The sequence below is a fragment of the Arvicanthis niloticus genome, chromosome 1 (assembly GCF_011762505.2).
Source record: "Arvicanthis niloticus isolate mArvNil1 chromosome 1, mArvNil1.pat.X, whole genome shotgun sequence".
In the NCBI taxonomy this organism is placed as follows: domain Eukaryota; kingdom Metazoa; phylum Chordata; class Mammalia; order Rodentia; family Muridae; genus Arvicanthis; species Arvicanthis niloticus.
This window is the reverse complement of record NC_047658.1, coordinates 117,238,592-117,257,452: the sequence shown is the minus strand read 5'-3', so window position 1 is coordinate 117,257,452 and position 18,861 is coordinate 117,238,592. Positions and strand designations below refer to the sequence as shown.

The 18,861-nt window shown below is 45.1% G+C and overlaps 1 protein-coding gene across 1 annotated transcript in view; it reads right to left on the bottom strand.

Moving 5' to 3' along the window:
- Ahnak (AHNAK nucleoprotein) overlaps positions 1–18,861 on the bottom strand; it is an 86,688-nt gene that overhangs the window by 32,693 nt on the left and 35,134 nt on the right. The window contains exon 5 of the mRNA XM_034502249.2: positions 6,503–6,602. Within this exon, the coding sequence (XP_034358140.1) occupies positions 6,503–6,602 (100 nt within the window). The remainder of the gene's footprint in view (positions 1–6,502; positions 6,603–18,861) is intronic.

The following is an 18,861-nucleotide window of genomic DNA, read 5'->3' as shown; positions in this document are numbered from 1 at the left end:
TTTTTTTTTTAGTATTTTGAGACAGGTTTTTCTGTGAAGCTCTGGCTGGCCTTGAACTCAGAAATCTGACTGCCTCTGCCTCCCGAGTGCTGGGATTAAAGGTATGTGCCACCACTTCTGGGCTCATTTACCACTTTTTAGACAGTGTCTCACAGTGTAGTTTAGGCTGGTAGTTTATGCACCCCTCACTGGCCTCAAATTTTCAATGAACTACTGCTTCAGCGTCCAATAGACATTTATACTCAATATAGCTTACCAAACAGAACAACACTTAGAAGAGAATAACAAGAGTCTCCATCTTGTTGTTTATAGATTAAGAAAGCTACAACAGGAAATAAAAAAAAATAAAAACATCATAAAGCTACATTCTAGTGAAGGGGGAGGAAGTTAACAAATTTAGGTACTAATGTGTATCAGAGAACACTGACTAAATGGAGAACATGGAATTAGTAAAAGCCGTAGGTGGTAGTCATTGTGGTGGCTAATGCCTGAATTCCCAGCACTCTAGAGGCTGAGGCTGGAGTACTGAAGTGAGTTCAAGGTCAGCCTGGACTACATAGGGAGATACATATAGTGAGAAAGGAAGGAAAGGGGGAGGTTGGGAAGAACGGTGGAAGGTATGTTAGAGGTCTGTCTGGTGAGGCGACATTTACCAAGAGAAGAATTTGTCAAACAGAAGGACATTCCAGGCATAGTTCATAGCAAAGAATTTGATTGTCAAATCAGAGAGCAGCAAAGGATCAAGGGATGGTGAGCAGGAGCCAGATGCTGTAGAAGTCTTGGATCATTGCTAGCCCTTGAGCTATGTCTCACAGTGAGATGAGGAGCCACAGAAAGTTACAAGTGGTAAATGACATTTTTTGAGATACTTAGACTAAGCTGGTTTGATTGACTAATGTTTTGAAAGAGTCAATCTTGTTGCTATGATATAAAAAGATCAGAGGGTCCAAGGCACAGAAAGAGAGACCAGTTAGGAAACGACTATCATAATGCTAACGAGAGTTGGTAGCTTAATCAGGGATGTTGTGGTAGTCACAGAAAAGTGACTGTATTATAGAGGTGGAAGATGGAATGGGAGGAGTTGCTAATGGTGTATCAAATGTAAAAATTGGGCTCAGAACCTGTTCATCTGAATAAGCTGACATTTGTGAAGATAAAAACCTGTGAGCCACTGCAGTAGAGGAAGTAGGGGAGGTAGAAAGAACTTTCCCAGCAAGTGTTCAAACCTCTCCTGATTTATAATGTTCACCTGATACAAGCTAGGGACCATAGCGAGAAGGTCATTATTGGACATATAAAAGAAGTGGGAGCAGGGCCAAGATGGCTCAGCCACTAAAGAAGATTGCTGCTGAGCCTGACAGTCTGAACTCAGTCCTCCAGATCTTCAAGGTGAAACCCAGCTCCCAAAAGTTGTCCTCCAATGTCCACTGGCACACTGCAGCACATACAAAAAAAAAAAAATTGTTTTGAGACAGGGACTCACACTACGTAGTCCTGGATGGCCTGGAACTTGCTATGTAGGTCAGGCTGGCCTCTTATTCACATAAATCCTCCTGCCTCTGCCTCCTAGTACTGAGATTAGAGGTATACATGGTCATGCCCATCAGTAAATGTAAATTTTGACTGAAAGAGATATTTGCTCATCAGTGCTCATAGCAGAACTATTCACAAAAGGGATAAAGGCATCCTAAATGCCCATCAACAGATGAACAGGTAAACATGATACATACAGGAAATAAATTACTATTAATACTGAACAGTGATTATATTCTGACACAGGCTGTAACATTCAGAACATTACTACAAGTGATATAAGACCCCAAAGGACAGATGTTTTAGAGTCCCCTGATATGACATACATGGAATCATGAAATTCACAGACACACCAAGGAAGATGGTTTCCGGGAGCTGGGTAGTAGGAATAGGGTGTTGGTGTTCCATGATGATACAGTTTGAACTAAGGAAAATGGCAAGAGTTTTCTGGAGGTAGCCTATGGTGAGGATCGCACAAACACAGGAAGACACTTAATGTCACTGAAGTGAACATCGTAAAAGGGTAAAGCCAGGGGTTGGAGAGATGGCTCAGAGGTTAAGAGTGCTGGCTGCTCTTCCAGAGGACCCATGTTCAACTCCTAGAACCCACAAGGCAGCTCACAGCTGTGTGTAACTCTTCTGGCCTCCAAGGGCACATGTAGAACAGGTAAAGCAGGTACACACATGAGCACAATTCTCTCTCTCTCTCTCTCTCTCTCTCTCTCTCTTCCCTCTTTCCTCTCCCTCAAATAAAATAAATAGATTTAAAGAAGAAGGAGAAGGAGTAGAAAAATAAGAAGAATTAAAATAGTTCAGGCAGACCTAGTATCACAGGCCTCCAATTGGTCTGCACTCCCACCTACCTGGGAGGTTAAGGCAGAAAGAGTCAAAGCTAGGCTACAGAATGAGTCCATAATAGTTGAAAAGTTAAAACAGGACTTGAGAACTGGCAGTATAGACCAGTTGGTAAAGTGCTTGCCTGGCGTGCACAGAGCCCTGGCGTCAAAGCCCGCGATGAACATGCCAGGGGTGATGATTCATGGTTCATGCTATAGTCCCAGCTTCACAAGGTGGAAGCAGAGGGTCAGGAGTTCAAGGCCATCCTTGCAAATTCAGCAAGTTTAAGGCCAGCCTCAAGGTCATCATCCTCTGCTACATATTGAGATCAACAAAGACTGGGTTCCAAGAGAACTTTTGAAAAAAGAAAAAAGGTAAGAAGAATAAGAAAGAGGATATGAACCAGGAGGTGGAAGCACACGCTTTTAATTACCAGCACTTGGGAGGCAGAGGCAAGTGAATCTCTGTGAGCTCCAGGATGGCCAAGAATACACAGAGAAACCCTGACACAAAAAAGAAAGAAAAGAAGGAGATAGAAGGTAAGAAAAAGAAAAAGGATGAGAGAGATATAGCTCAATAGTAGGGTACTTGCCCAGCAATTTCAAAGCCCTGGGTTCAATTGCTCTTAGTGGGGAAAAAAAAAGGTTAAAATGATATTTTAAAATGTTATTTTAAAACTTTTACCAAGTTCGAGTGTGAGTATGACTCAGGAACTTAAATATAAAATGAACTGGGTGTGGTAGTGCATGCCTGTCTGTAATCCTAGGACTCAGTGGGTGGAGGCAAGAGGATCACAAGTTGCAAGCCAACTTGAGCTACTCAGGAAGACCCCCATCTCCGTCTAAAAATAAACAAACAGAAAGAAAAAGCAAACAAATTATAGCCTGCCCGGGTTACAGAGCTGAAACAGCCCTAGAGCCCAGCGGCTTCAGGGCTGGTCCACTGCCCCTGAAGCAGGACACCTGGGTCTGCAGCAGCATGGCTGCAGGAGCTGCAATTGGAGTTTCTACACTCCAGCCTCTCACCCTCAAAAGGACCATTAGCCTTGAAGCCACAGACCAACCAGGCAGAAGACTGCAAGGCTCTCAGGTAGCTCTACTTGAAAGTGGTTCTATGGACTGACTTGCTGCTATTTTACCAAAATGACTGACCACCGCTGACCATCAGCAAGCTCTGTTGTACGCACGTAAATTGGTTTTTAGGTCTCAGAGGAATGCCAAAATCCTCTTGTGATCTGCAGGCAAATGGCAGAGCCAGGTAAGCCTGGTTTCTGGAATCCAAAGAAAATGGTATTTGCACAGATTCTGTGTCCAAAAGAGAGGACAGGACACACAGAAGCTATTTTCCTTCCTTTATTTGAGGGCCTGAGTACATGCACGGCTTGCCTTTGAACTTACCTTTGACCTTGATCTTGTAACAATCCTTTTGCCTAATGAACACCAGCAAGCCTGACTTCTGAAAGCTACTTTCTTTCTTTATTTGGTTGTTCATTTGAGTTTTGTTTTTGAGATAGGATCTCTATAGATAGCTTAGTCTAGAAGGTAATATAGTTGCTATATAAATAAACCAGGATAACCTAGAACTTGCAGCAATCCTGCCTCTGCCTCACTAGCCCTGAGATTCTAATCATAAATCACCGTGCCCAGAGCAAGTTAATTTCTAAGTTTCATGTGCATGAGACCCTACATTCTAAAGAAGCATTCATAGTCAAAGGAGAGAGACAGTCCTGTGCTTTAATGCAAGGCACATGGGACTGGTAAGATAGGCCAGCGGGAAGGTGATTGCCTCTAATATTTGACTTATGACTTGTCTTTGATCCCTGAGTCCCACATAGTAGGAAGACAAAACCAGGATTTGTGTTATTTGAGGAAAGAGATCTGATTCTAATCCCCTTTAAATTTCAAGACATTTAAACAATGATGAAATAAATTGAAAAAAGAAACAAGCACCTTGTTGGGATGGCAAATACTACAAGAAGCCAGACTTGTTCCCAAGAGCAAGAGAGCACTGTCTACCATGAAAGCCAGCTGCTTTTGCCATGTTTTGCTGACTGTTTGCCGAGCGTTCTTTGCGGTCCCACCCACCCCCTGCCTCATGTCGTCTAGTAGAGCTGGTACAAATATGCCCAGGAGTCCTGGGAAACAGAGTCTTTGAGACTCAGGGGGCCTGAATTGAGGGAGATCGTCAAACTCAGAGCATAGATTGGTAGGGAAGCCTGAAATCCTAACCACTGGGGAGGCTGAGGCAGGAGGATTAAATGTTCCAAGTCAGCCAGAACAACTTAATTAGATGCTGTCTCAAAGAAAAAAATAAAAAGAAGGTTGGGGTTTCAGATCAGTAGCAGAGGGCTTATCCATGTGCCCGAGACCCTACATTCAACCCCCAGTACTGCTAAAATTAAAATAAATAAATAAATAAATAAATAAGCAAGCAAAATAACAGTAAGGCAGGGCATTGGAAGGATCATGAGGAACAGATCTGTGGCACAACATCATGGCTTGGGGACCTGCAAACACTCCATCACGGCTGGAATGGAGAGTGTCCGTGGGAATAAAGGGGCACAGAGATAGAAACTGGGTCACAAACCACCTTGTGTGCTAAGAACATAAATTTTACCCTGAAAGTCATGAGCCACTGGAGAACTTCAAGAAATAAAGTAAGATGATTTGATTGTGCATGTGTGTTTGTTTAAAACTAACTCTCTTTGAGCCTACTCTAGCAGCGGAAAAAAAAATATCTAAGACAGGAAGGCAGAAGGTGAGTTCAGTCAGCAAAAAAAAAAAAAAAAAAAAAAAAAAAAAACCTCAACCATCAGAGATGTTAAGGATGTGGGCAACCTGTGTGGCGACCAGAAATTAGCACAGAAATCAGGAGGGTGGGGGTCAGATCAGGAAGAGATGGAGTCCAGTGCTGGGCACCTCAGAAGTGCTTGAAGGAGTATGGGCGTGGGATTCAGAGCCCCCAAGGTTACCCAGAGAATGAGGGGGTAAAGAGCCTTAAGACAAATCCACAAACCCATGGAGGAATCTTGCCATTTCTGAGCTTATGGGGAAAGAGGAGCTATGGTGGAACCTGTCCTCTGTATATGATATAGCCACTTCAATCTTTATTTTGTTGTTTTTGTTGTTTTGGTGGTGGTGGTGGTGGTGGTGGCGGTGGCGGTGGTGGTTTGGCTTGGCTTGACTTGGCTTGGCTTGGTTTGGTTTGGTTTTGGACAGGTTCTATCTATTTAACCTTGGTTGGCCCAGAACTCATTCTGTAGACCAGGCTGGCCTTCAACTCACAAAGATCTACCTGCCTCTGCCTCCAAATCCTGGGATTAAATGTGTGTTGTTCCTTGCTCAGGCCCCACTGTGGTCTTAAAGACAAAGCAGCTGCAATTATTCGCAGAAGAGACCCTCACAACAGAGAGCCTATCAGCATTTTCTCCCCTCACTGCAATAGATGAGAATCACTCTCTGTTCTTCAGCTGCAGCCCCAGCTGCATGTGGTCTTCAGAGATGCTCAAATATGTACGAGATGGAAGGGTAACTAAGAGTTGGGTGTAGTGATTCATGTCTGTAGAGCCAGCACTTGGAAAGATAAGGCAGGAAGATGTCAAGTTTGATACTGGCCTGGGTTACATTGTGTGTCTGGGGGTGGTTTGGAGTACAGAGAAAGACCTTGTATCAAAAATAACAAAAACGTGGGGGCTGGGGAGATGGCTCAGTTAAAAAATTTTGCCACTCCTGCTGAGGACCTGGGTTCAGTTTCCAGCACTCACAATGGACTACTCACAACTACCTATAATGCCAGATCCAGGGCACCTAAGCCTCTTGCCTGTGACCTCCACTAGCACTTGTGCTCAAATGCACAGACATACAAACACACACACACACACAAACATAATTAAAAGTAATAAAAATATTTTAAAAAAAAAAAAGTAGGAGAGAGGGTTTTGAAGTTCTAGGTACTGGAATGCCAGGAGCAGGACAGGGTGCTGGCATCCTAAGTCAGCTCCTTCTAGGATGGACATCCACCGCCCAGGAAGTCAGCATACCTGCCGGTACTCTCCTGAGCCTGATCTCTGCACACACTCCTTCATGTCTATAATGAAGGCTCTCACATTTTCAGTCCCCACCACTTCTCTCACCTGCATCTGGGGTGGAGTCTGATGCTGCCCCAGCTTTGTTGATGACTTCCTTGGGGTTTTTCGGGTCATTACAGTCCAAGGATGAAGGTTGTGTTGTGCTCTAATGATAAGAATAAAGATGATTATAGAGTCATGGAACACCGTCTCATGGATTATCGTGTCTCACGTGTATACTGTGGGTATGCACAAAACACCAGAGAAGCCACCTTTCCCAAACTACCTGCAAACCTCCCAGCCCCTCCGTACCCTAGCCTGGAAGCTCTAGCTATAGAGAAGACAGCAGAGGACCCTGCACTCAAAGCTATCCTTCCGTGAAAGTCACATAAAGTCTTTATATATTTCATATAAAGGGACATTGTCTCTGGTTTGTCAATCACCAGATCCAGTCCTCAAAGGCTTCGCAGGGGCAAATGAGAGAAACAAGATGTAGTTCAACACTATCAACAGCCTGTAAGGAAAGAGGAGTTTTTATTGGACCAGCACACTGGACAGTTATTGTCCATGGAACACCTTTTCTCTCTGTCCAGCACTAAGTTAAAGGTCATGGGGCCGAGCATACAACCAGCAGGCTATAATCCACGAGGAGTTCATTCCTAAAGGCTTATGAGGTAGACCTCCAATCCAAGGGTGAATCCTGGATGGAGGAATCCTATCAAGAAAGAGAGCCCACATGGCTTAGGGATTTCCTGGCCATAGCCAATGTCCACCAGACAGCAACATGGAAACCAATTCACAGAGAACTTAGTCAGTGGTGGCAGCTTCTACAGGCTACTCTTTCCCTGACATTCTAGCAAATTATTTTAGAGATTTATTTAGTTGTATCTGGTCTGTGTAAGTGTTTGCACACCAGCAAGCCAGCGGTGGCACATGCCTTGGGCGGCCGCCTCCAGAAGACAGCCATGCCCTTCTTCCCAAGTTCAAATCCCACTGTCTTTCCCTCTTCCTGTGTGATTCATGGGGAAAAAAAGTGTTTGCACACATGTAGGGGTGCAAGCCTATGCACACTCAAGGAGGCCTGGAGATGGTGCTGGGTGTCCTTTCTCTATCACTCTCTGCCTTCTTAGGCAGCAGGATCTCTCCCTGAACCTGCATTTTCTCAGCTATCCTGGAAGCCACATGAAGTGTAGTTTGGATTATTCTGTTGCCCCTCCATTGTTTTTGTTTATACTAATTAGAAAAGAAGAAAAAAAAGTGCTGGGATTACAGGCATTTGCAGGGATACTCGGCTTGTTACATAAGGTTAGAGTTCTGGTCCTCATGACTGGAGAGCCAGCGGTCTTGACCAGAGGCACTATGCAAACACAGAAAATAGAAAGAAAGAAATCTTGTTTTAAAATGGCATGAAACTTCTAAGGCTCCGAAAACCTGCACATAGGGCAGGGCAGTGGTGGTACATGTCTTTCATCCCAGCACTCGGGAGGCAGAGGTGGGAGGACCTCTGAATTTGAGGCCAGCCTGGTCTACAGAGCAAGGTCCAGGACAGCCAGAGCTACACAAAGAAACCCTGTCTCAAAATAAACAATCAAAAAACTACACATAGTGCTGAGGCCTTGGGTCAAGGAACGTTCCAGTGGGGTTTTGCCCCATCTCCTCCTCCCTTCCCCTGCTCATCGGACATGTCATCTTTCTTAATTTTCCTGCCTCCACCGCCACCTTCAACTCATCGGATGTACAGTTTACAGTTGAGTAAAAGTAAACAGAAGGATTTTTTTTCTTGGTTGGATGTGCAGAACTTGGGATGTGTGTATATAAATATTGTGTGTGTGTGTGTGTGTGTGTGTGTGTGTATTACTGACTTAAATTAAAAAAAAAAAAAAACTACACATAGGTTAGTCCCATCCCTGATTCTTCATTATCACACATCTCCAAAATTTCTGATAGATGAATCACATATGAAATAGTTTTCAAAAAAAATCACGGCTTTCCCAGAAAGAGTTTGGTTGAGTACGTGTTTGATGGCTATTTCTTTTCTTTCAATTTGTTGCTTTCAGTTGCAAAATGAATCTCAGAATAAGTCCAAATAACTACAGAAGAAAGGAATGCCTTTTCCTGACAGCAACAATGATCAAATCATAAGGGCAAACACATTAGCACTGAGCATGTGCCAAATGAGGCCAAATAGTTTTCATTCACATGTTAACTCCTTACAGCTCTGGAGACATGCTATGTGATCATGAGGCAGCTCACAACCATCTGTAATTCCAGTCCAGGGGATCCAAAAACCTTTTCTGACCTCCTCCGGCTCTTGCATGCACGTGGTGCATATACACACACTTAGCCACATACACGTAAAATAAATAATTTTGTAACTGTACAGAGAGATGGATAGACTGCTCAGTGGTGCTGTGCAAGCATGAGGACCTGAGTTCAGATCCCCAGAAACCCACATAAATGCCAGGAAAGCACGGCAGCCTGTCTGTGACTCCAGTCTCAGAAGGCAGTGACAAGGAATCTACAAACTGGCTAACAAGACTAACCATGTCAGCAAGCACTGGGCTTGCTGGAAAGACCCTGACTTAATGAATAAAGAACAATCAAAACCAATCAGGCCTACACATGGCACACATGTGTATGCACATGCACACACACACACACACACACACACAAATGGAAAAAGGAAAAAAACCTGAATCTAGTTTCCAGTCAGGGGTGTGGTAACACATGATTGCAATCTTGGCACTCAGGAGGTGGAGGCAGGAAGATCAGGATTTTAAAACAAGCTTTAGCTACATAAGGTCTTATCAAAAATTTAAAAAAAAAATGTTCTATTTCAGGGGAGTTTGTGATGTCATTACTTTGGGGTAGGGAAAGATGTCTAGAAGAGCTAGCTGGGGAGATAAAGCGTGCCTGAAGGCAAGATCATGCAAAAGTGGGCTCTGGTCATCTCTTGGTAGCCACAAGGGAGGGACTTGGGCTTTAACACACATGTGTAGCATCAGGCTGGCCTCTCATGAATGGGTCTTCAGGTCTGTGCCAAGCAGTACAAGCTTGAAGACTCTTCAGCCCCCTTCTCTTTCGATACTCCCCAGCCTTCAGGAGGGACTGAACGTGAGTGGCAAACCTGTAGTCTGGTTTAGGAACACCTCACGAGAATGCCCTTCCTGCGTGTGACCACCTACAATGAGGATGGCCAAGGAGGACAAGAGAACAAAGAATAGATCTACGTTGCAGACAGGAGTCCGTACAGATGCCAGCTGTACTCCACTGAGCATCTCCCTCCATACGCCATTCGGTCCCAGACTAGGGCCCATCCAGTCCTGGCAGTGCAGAGAATTCATGTGGCAAAGCCTTATGGTCCCCAGGCCCTTGCTTCTGGCCCTCCTATCTCTCTCTAGACCAACTAGCTTCAAGCTTTACTCCCTATCTAAGCAAACAGAACTGGACTGGGATAGGCAGAGAGGACTGCACAGGGGCCTGGTAGGAAAAAGTGGAACTGAGTTTGTGGCTTACCCAAAAGGTAAAACAAGGTTTAATTGAACCTGTTTCATGTAAAAGGAGAAGATTACGGGAATCATGTATCCCAGACCACTGCATTCAGGGAGCGATGGCAAAGATTGCCACAGAAACAAAAGATAAATGACTCAGTGCTGGCGAAATTGCAGATATCCTTGACAAGCCGGTAGAGGAGATATTTCTGGCTAGGCAGCCTATCCTGAGGCCCTCACATTGCACTTCACAGGACTTGGTTGCCCCACCCAAGCCTGGCCTAGCCAGCTTCCTTGAGTGTGGGTTCACACGGGTACTGAAAGGCTGGAGTAATCTGATTGGCCTGGAGATTCCGTGGTTGCTAGGGAAGACAGTTTCATTAATTATCTGAAGCAGGTTTGAACCTGTTCATCTCAGTCCTACATGCACGTCCTTGTACGGTCCTGAGGTGAGGCACTGCCAATCTGATTGCTCCCATGATTTGCAAAACCCAGGTGGGTTTTAAACTGCTAGACCTGGTTGACCATAAGGACTATGAAATTAAAGAATTACCTAAAAGTCATTTTGTTTCCCCTTAGAGGTAAAAGACTCAGTGGCGAGATTCCTGACTTTCCATTGCCCTAGTAATAATCTTTTTATCTCTGTTTTAGCTAGCAGAAGCTTGATCTCTGTGGAAGAGGAAGCCACAGAAGAAATCAAATGAGGCTAACGGAGCTGGCCCTCAAAGTTGCTTTCTAGAAGGACTTTGTCTCAACCTGAGAAACATAAAACATATGCTTGGGACACCACAAATATTTTTCTGCATTCACATGCCACTATATCACAGCCAAATGCCTTCTAGCAAAAGGCACAGGGCTTTGTCTCATTCTGCAGTGGTCTGCACTGGCAACCTGGCCACTGTCATGTGTCTGGCAGGCTCAAACGGAACAGGAGGGCAAGCCTGGGGGTGGGGCAATCAGAGGAAAACATGACTCTCCACATTCCAGTTGATTTCTCAGGAGTCAAAGAACTCAGGAGAAAGAAAGAGAGGGAGGGAAAGAAGAAGGAAAGGACAAAGAAAAAAGGGCAAATAAAGTTGTTTTATTTTAATATTTTAGTAAAACAAAACCTGAGGCTGGGGAGATGGCTCAGTGGACAGCAGTGCCCTCTGTACAAACATGAGGGGCTGAGTTGAAATCCCCAGGACTTGTGCAAAAAGCTGGGTGTCAACACTCACTGTAAACCCGCACTATCAGGAGCTGAGACAGGATAGCTAGGGCTTTGCTGGCTGCCAGTCCAGCTCCAGGTTCATGGAGAGGCTCAAGGGTATACAGCAAAGAGTGATAGAACAGGACACCAGATAGCCTCTTCTGGCCTCCATACACACCACACCTCACCAATAAATGTCTATATACATGACACATTCATAAACTACACACACACAAATATGCATATATGTATATACACACACGTGGAAAAAAGTAATATACTATAATATACATTTGAAGTTCCGCTCAGAATTTCTTCTCATTAAAAAGCACATGTGTATATGTGTGTCCATTTGTATGTTCAAACAAGGTCTTACTATGCAGACTAAGTTGATCTTGAGTTCCTGATCTTCCTACCTTGATTTACCGAGTAGTGGATTTATAAACCTTTTCTCCCATACCCAGCTATCATTTATTTAGGGGGTGGAGAAATAGCTCAATGGTTAGAAATACTTAGTGCTCTTGCACAGAATCTGAATCTGGTTTCTAGTACCCACATTAGGAAACTCACAAGTGCTGCTATTCCTGCACCAGGAAATCCAATACCCTCTTCTGGACTACAAAGGCATCCCAGTGCAAGTGAGCAAGCATTCGTGCATGTCCACATGCATACCCACCACACACACATGCACACATACACACCACACACACACACACATACACTTTATTTTGGAGGGTGTCTTAGGATTTCTATTGCTACAATAAAACACCATAACCAAAAAGCAAGTTGGGGAGGAAAGGGTTTATTTGGCTTACACTTCCTTCCGTATGCTGTTCATCAAAGGAAATTAGAACAGGAGCTCAAACAGGGCAGGAACCTGGAGACAGGAGTAGATTCAAGGCCATGCAGCTTGTTTAGCCTACTTTCTTTTAGAGCCCAGGGCTACCAGCCCAGGTGTGGTATCATCTACAATGGGCTGGGCCAGCCCCCAGTTGATTACTAATTTAAGAAAATGCCTAACAGCTGGATCTCATGAAGGCATTTCCTTAACTGAGGCTCCTTCCTCTCTGTCTACCTATTGCTTGTGTCAAGTTGACACACAAAACCAGCCAGTACAGATAGGTTGTTATGTTTTATATAGTTCCTTCTTTTAATGAATATGAGTATTTTACCTCCATGTATGTCTGCATGCCTGGTGCCCTCAGAGGCCAAAAGATGGTATCAGATCCCTTGGCATTACAGACGGCTCTGAGCCACCATGTGGGTTCTGGGAACTAAACCCGGGTTCTCTCTCTCTCTCTCTCTCTCTCTCTCTCTCTCTCTCTCTCTCTCTCTTTCTCTCTCTCTCTTTCTCTCTCTCTCTTTCTCTCTCTCTTTCTCTCTCTCTCTTTCTCTCTCTCTCTTTCTCTCTCTCTCCCTCTCCCTCTCCCTCTCCCTCTCCCTCTCCCTCTCCCTCTCCCTCTCCCTCTCCCTCTCCCTCTTTCTCTTTCTCTCAGTCTCTCCAGCCCCTATTGTATTTGGAGACAAGTTTGCTCCGTTGCTCAGGCTGGTCTTAAACTCAAGTAATCCTCCTGCCTTAACCTTCCTTGTAGCTGACAGTACAGATCCACACCACCATTCTAGCTTTTTTGAGTAGGGGAAGGGAGTTAAGTTCTCATTATGTAGCTCTAGCTATCCTAGAACTTACGATGTAGACAAGGCTGACCTCAAACTCACAGAGATCTGCCTGCATCTGCCTCAACAGTGGTGAAATTAAAGGCATGTGCCACCATCCCAGCTCTCTCTCTTTCATTCCATATATATATATGTGTGTGTGTGTGTGTGTGTGTGTGTGTGTGTGTGTGTTTAAATACATACATATATATACATACATACAATTCCATATACATGTATGTATATTGTGTATAATATATAAGTATATAATATATATTGAATAAAAATGAAAACAATTGAAGGGCAACATAACAGTTGCAGCCACACTTCACTGGCTGAGCCATGAATAACATGCCAGATGGCTGCTTCTTGTTTAAGACCTTACTGATGAAAAACTCTTCCACTCACCCTTCTCCCACAGCAGCTACCAGTAGCCCACCATTCTCAGAGTTTATCTCTTTACTTTCTGTGTCTCTAAGCTCCTGCCTGACCTCCTGTCTACCCAAATGTCATTCTGGAAGCTGGGATGGTGCAGACCTGAGGAGCACCACCCATAGTCTGCAGACCTTGCATTGCATTCCCGACCACAGCTGAATGCACACTCTAACAGCTCAAGGGAAGCAGCTGGCCTGCAGAAACCTCAACAATAACTCAGAGAAGAAGAATAAAAAAAATAAGGACAGGCCTGGTGTTTGTTGCTCATCTTCTGTTTATTTGTATTTGTTCTCATCCTGAGTTTAGGAAAATACCTCTGAGATTATCCAGCAAGGGACAGAAGGGAAGCAGGTGTCCCTGCTGTTGATGGGAAGTACATGCAGTGACAAGATAGTGCCGTGGTGACTTATAGAATTTCTGCCATGATCTGGGTGCCTCATGCCAAGTGCCTGGCATTATGCCAGAGATAAAATAATAAATAAGAACACAGCATCCCTCCCTCACGGGGTTGACAGTCTAATTGGGAGAAAGACTGACAAGCAATCAGTCACTGAGAGCTGAATATAAGTAGCACTGAAACCAGAAAACTAGAATAAAGAGAGCACAGAATAATTGGGAAAGAGAGAGGAGCCGGGCAGGCTTCCAGGAGGAAATGCCCCTTAAGCGGAAACCCAAGGGTGAGAAAAAAGAAGGCTGCCTCAAAGCCAGAGGGCTGCTGGGAAAAGCTGAGCATGGCTGGCAAGGCCAATCAGGAGCTTGAAGAAATTGACAACCATTGCAGTAAACAGTAGGGGGGAGCCTAGGGGTCAAGGGTTCCCTGGGTCTTGGTTAGGTATGGACAAGCTGAGATACCTCCACAACACTTCCCTCTCTGGGCAAACCAACAGTCAGGCCGTCCCACCACAACATTCTCATCTCATCTCATCTCATTGGTTTTTGAGACAGGGTATCACTATGTAGCTCTGGCTGTTCTGGAACTTGCTGTATAGTTCAGGCTGCCCTCAAACTCTCAGAAATCCACCTGCCTCTACCTCCTGATTAATCTGCTGGGATTAAAGGTGTGTGCCACCCTACCCCCAAAGATAGTTTTTAAATGAGGATGTATGTATTTGTGTGAGTATATGCCACATGAGTTCAGATACCCAAGAAGACCAGAAGAGAGAGTCAGATCCCCTAAAGCTGGAGCTGCAAGTGGATGTCAGCTACCCAGCGTGGGTGCTGGGAATCAAACTTTGGTCCTCCCAAAGAACAGAAGTCACTCTTAACCACTGAGCCATCTCTCCAGCCACCCTACCCCCATCTAACTTTTAAGTCTTTCTAGTGAACACTAAACAAGTGCTAGTAAATACACGCCAAGTTCAACCCACTGTCAGGGCACAGTAAATGAAAGGCAAGCCACAGTCCCCATGTTTTTTCCTGTACTCATTCCTGCGACCAACAAAACCTATCAAAGGTTTTCCATGGTTATGTAACGAGAACATGACAAGTGATACACAGGATCCAACCATTTCCCCTCTGGAAACAACAAAAGGGACTGTTTGCAGAACATGCAGTACAGGGCTTTGTACCTGGGAGACTGGCAAGGTCTGGAGTGGCCATCCAGGGGCAAGAGTCTGGCTAATCCAAAACACTTATTTCCTTCTGATAATCAGTAATCTGTAATTTCCCACTTCTGGGGATAGTAATTACTCCAAACAAAGAGTAGTAACCAAAAACAGTATTTAAAGGGAGTGGCTTTTTTTTTTTCCTCCAGAAGAGATCTGCAGCTCAGTTAAAGAAAAAACAAAAACCTTAGTTCAAAGCTTGCCTATTAGATTCAATAGGAAAAATAATTTGAAGGAAGATATAGTAAGTATGCAAGCAGAAAAAAAGTGAAAGCCTACCCATGCCAAGCCCTGACCCCCTACCAGGGCCCCACCCCCCTGCAGTGAATTTGCCCTACCTGACCCACCTTACTCCTACAGCTGAAATTCCTAGAATTTATTTTCTAGGAATTTAGACAATTCAAATCGGCTGCCTCCGCTCTCTCACCTGACATCCCTATCTGCCTGAAGGGCCCACTTGAAATTCAAGTGGTGAGCCAAACTCGCAGGCTTACAAATAGAAAATGAGGGGTCATTCTGCTCCCTTGGCTTTTCACATTCCAGCCCTCCCCACTGCTTGACTGCCTGAGCGAGAGGACAGAGCACAGGCTGCCTGACAGCTATGTACCCTGGAAGAGACTGTACATAGGGAAAAAAAACACACAGAGCAGGCCACTCTGCATAGCTGAAAAAAAATCTAAGCCTTCCACTTTGGGTGGACAGGAGTATCGAACTTTAAGCTGAAGCTCTTTCCTCAGCAGGGTATCAAGTGCTCATACTGCAGTCCAGTGTGACTACAGCTCAGTAACAAAGGCTGTCAGATTCCAGGAGATGGAGGGTTGGATGGGCCTTAAATAGTCACCAGGAGAGTGACTTCTTGTGTAGCCCAGGCTGATCTGGAATAAAGCTATCGATGGGAGGATGACCTTGAACTTCAGATTCTCCTGCCTCCACCTCCTGAGTTCTGGGGTTTCAGATGTGTGCCACCACACCAGGCTTATGATATGGCAAGCCGGGACTTTATGCATGCTACATTCCCAGCCCACACACAAGTCTTATTTTTATTATTATTTGTGTGTATTTGTATGTGCGTGCACGTTTATGCATATGCACATGGGGGGTACAAGTCTATGCCCATACATGTGAAGGCTAGAGGCCAAAGTCATTTACTTAACCATTCTCCACCTTGTCTCTTATTTGACTTGGCTCACCAATGGGCTAGATTGTCAGGCCAGAGAGCTCTGGGAGTCCTCTATTCCCACCCCACCACCAGTGATAGATAGGGTTATAGACGGGAATACCACGCCCACCTTTTACCTCAGTTCTGGACACCAGAACTCAAGTCCTCACGCATGAGCAGCAAGAACCTAACTTCCAACCGTCTCCCCAGCCCTCTTTTAAATACCAGCATGCACAAGTATATACCTAAGACACTGTCATAATCAAAGTCATCTTTTAGGCAAAGTCTGGATAAAAGAGAGAGTTGGACTGATGCTGCATTTTAGAAATTAAGGTCCCACCAGGTAAGGGGTGAGTCCCAGAGGCAACACATAAAGTGTGAACCACACACAGCAGCTTCCAGCTGGTCTCTGCTGACCCTTTTCTGTGATTGCCCAGTGTCCTATGCTTAGTCTTGTTTGGCTGTCAGCCCGGCCCATTACTTCACAGTGGCCTGGTCTAAATAGATAAAAATCTGCCTAGGAATTGTAACAGAACTTGGATTAGTTCCAGGATTGGCCAGTTGGCTAAAAGTGGCTACAGTTACTCCCAGAGACTGGGTTCCCTTGTTCCCTGGACACTAACAGCCAGATTGGTGAATTGGGGTGGGGCAGCGGTGGGGGGGGGGGTGTCAGATCATTTAGTTTGGGGTCAGAGCAAAAATTTTGCCTTGATGTCACAGTGCTCTGATTTTCTTAGAATACATTTGTTTGGGGCACCCCAGAAAGACAGGGCTCAAACCCTCTGAAGCCACCCTTTGGGGTGTTCTTGTGGTAAGGAATAATGCCAACATTTTACACATACTAGACCACTGAGTCACACCCCAACCCTTCTTCCTTTTTCTGGTCTTCCTCCTCCACACTCTTTACATTTCGCAGGCTCATCCAAATCATCCTGGCTCTGACTAAACCACTTTTGCCTAGGCTTCCCCTCAAATTTCAACTTGTTTCCTTCTAGGCTCTAATCTATGACTAAAGAGCTCCAGGTGTCCTGAGTTCTTACCCTTGGGCTTGGAACCAATGGTGGGTGGAACTGCCCCGTGGATGACTCTCCAACTGGAGTTGAGCAGGCGTGGCAAGTGCAGGGACACACGGGGAAACAGCATGCTTGGAAGCAACTCTCCTACCCCCAATCCCTGTGTGGAAGCCCCTCACATTCCCAGGCCCTCCCCTAGACATGAGGCTCAGCCTCCTCGGGTCCCAGATTGACCAGAGCAGTGTTGGCAGACGGTCAACCTGTCTACTCTCTAGGGTGGGTGCAGGGGGTCCCTGGGACCAGTGGATGGGGCTAACTATAATATATTCACTTCAGTTGCTGTTTCTCTCATTTTTTTAGTATCGTGGAAGAGCGAAGAGTGGATAGGGCAAAAGACTGGGAATAGTATGAGGTAGAAGTCCAAGGAAGAGACAGACAACTGCCCAGGAGGGCAAGCCCGGGCCAATGTCTCACTGCTTCTGACCTCACTGCCTCTCCTTGGAGGGGAAGAATTGGGCACTTACACCAGTCTTTGCCTTCCATAGCTGATCCTGAAACCTGTGTTCTTCTGGGACCTCAGCATCCACCCTCCCTGTCCTAGCCCCACCGTGCTGAGCCTCTCTCTCTCCCACACTTGACTACCAGCTTCCACTCCTGCTGCCTCCCTGCTTGGAATACCTCCCTCAGCTCCTCTCCAGGCCTTAAAACATGGTTTACTAACCCAGGCTTCCTGTAGCAGAAAGAACAAACTGCTGATGAAGGCATGCGTTTTCTCAGAAGAGACTCCAGTGAGATTGTTGACCCATTTTACTGCGTGCCCCTGCACACAGCACTAACCCTGTCTGAACTTGTCTATAAAATGCAAATTAGGGCCCACCTTGTAGAGTTGTAACATATAGAATGCTTAACTTAACAGAGTTAACAAGCAGTTCATAGGAATAACTCATACAATTTTTTACTATACACTGAGCATACTGTATGTTTCATGAAGCAGAAGTTGAAGTTTATTAGGAAGAAAATATGTATGTTAATTTACATTATTCTCATAATACTGTAAGAGGAATTCCACACCATCTCCTTCTTTTCATCTTATAAAAAAGTAAATTCCATAACTGTCTCCTGACCTGGGTCCTAAGGAATGAACCCTGGACCTGAACATACCACACAAAAACTACCAACTTATATCCCCAGCCTCCTGTCACAGATCTTGATAAGTTACCCAGGGTCCCAAAGGTAGGAACCTACAAAAATGATCCCCCACCCCCCGCCTTAATGGTTTTTCAAGACAGGGTTTTTCTGTGTAGCCCTGGCCATCCTGAAACTCATTCTATAGTCCAAGCTGGCCTCTAACTCAAAGATTCACCTGCCTCTCTCTGCCTCCTCTCTCTGCCTCTCTCTGCCTCCTGAGCTCTGGGATTAAAGGCGTGCACCATCACCACCACCCAGCATTTGATAGCTATTTTTAAACTATTTTTTAATTTCTTTAATGTGTAGGATTATGTTGCTCTAGTATATGTATGCACAGCACATGTGTGTCTGGTGCCCTAAGAGGCCCGAAAGTCTATCAGATCCTCTGGATATAGAGTTTTAGATCATTGTGAGCCAACTTGTGGGAGCTGGGAACTGAACTGAGATTTTGCAGAGGACTAGCAAGTGCCCTTAACCTCTGAGTCCCAAGATTTAGTTTTTAAATTTATGTGTATGTGTGTGAAACTTCATGAGTGTATGTGCACCATGTGCATACATGAGGCCCTGGAGGTCAGAAGAGGGTGTCAGATCCCCAGAAACTGGAATTGCAGCTGGCTGTAGGTGGCCCTGTGGGTGCTGGGACTGAATACAGGGTCTCTACAAGAGTAACAACTGCTCTTGGCTATTGACTCA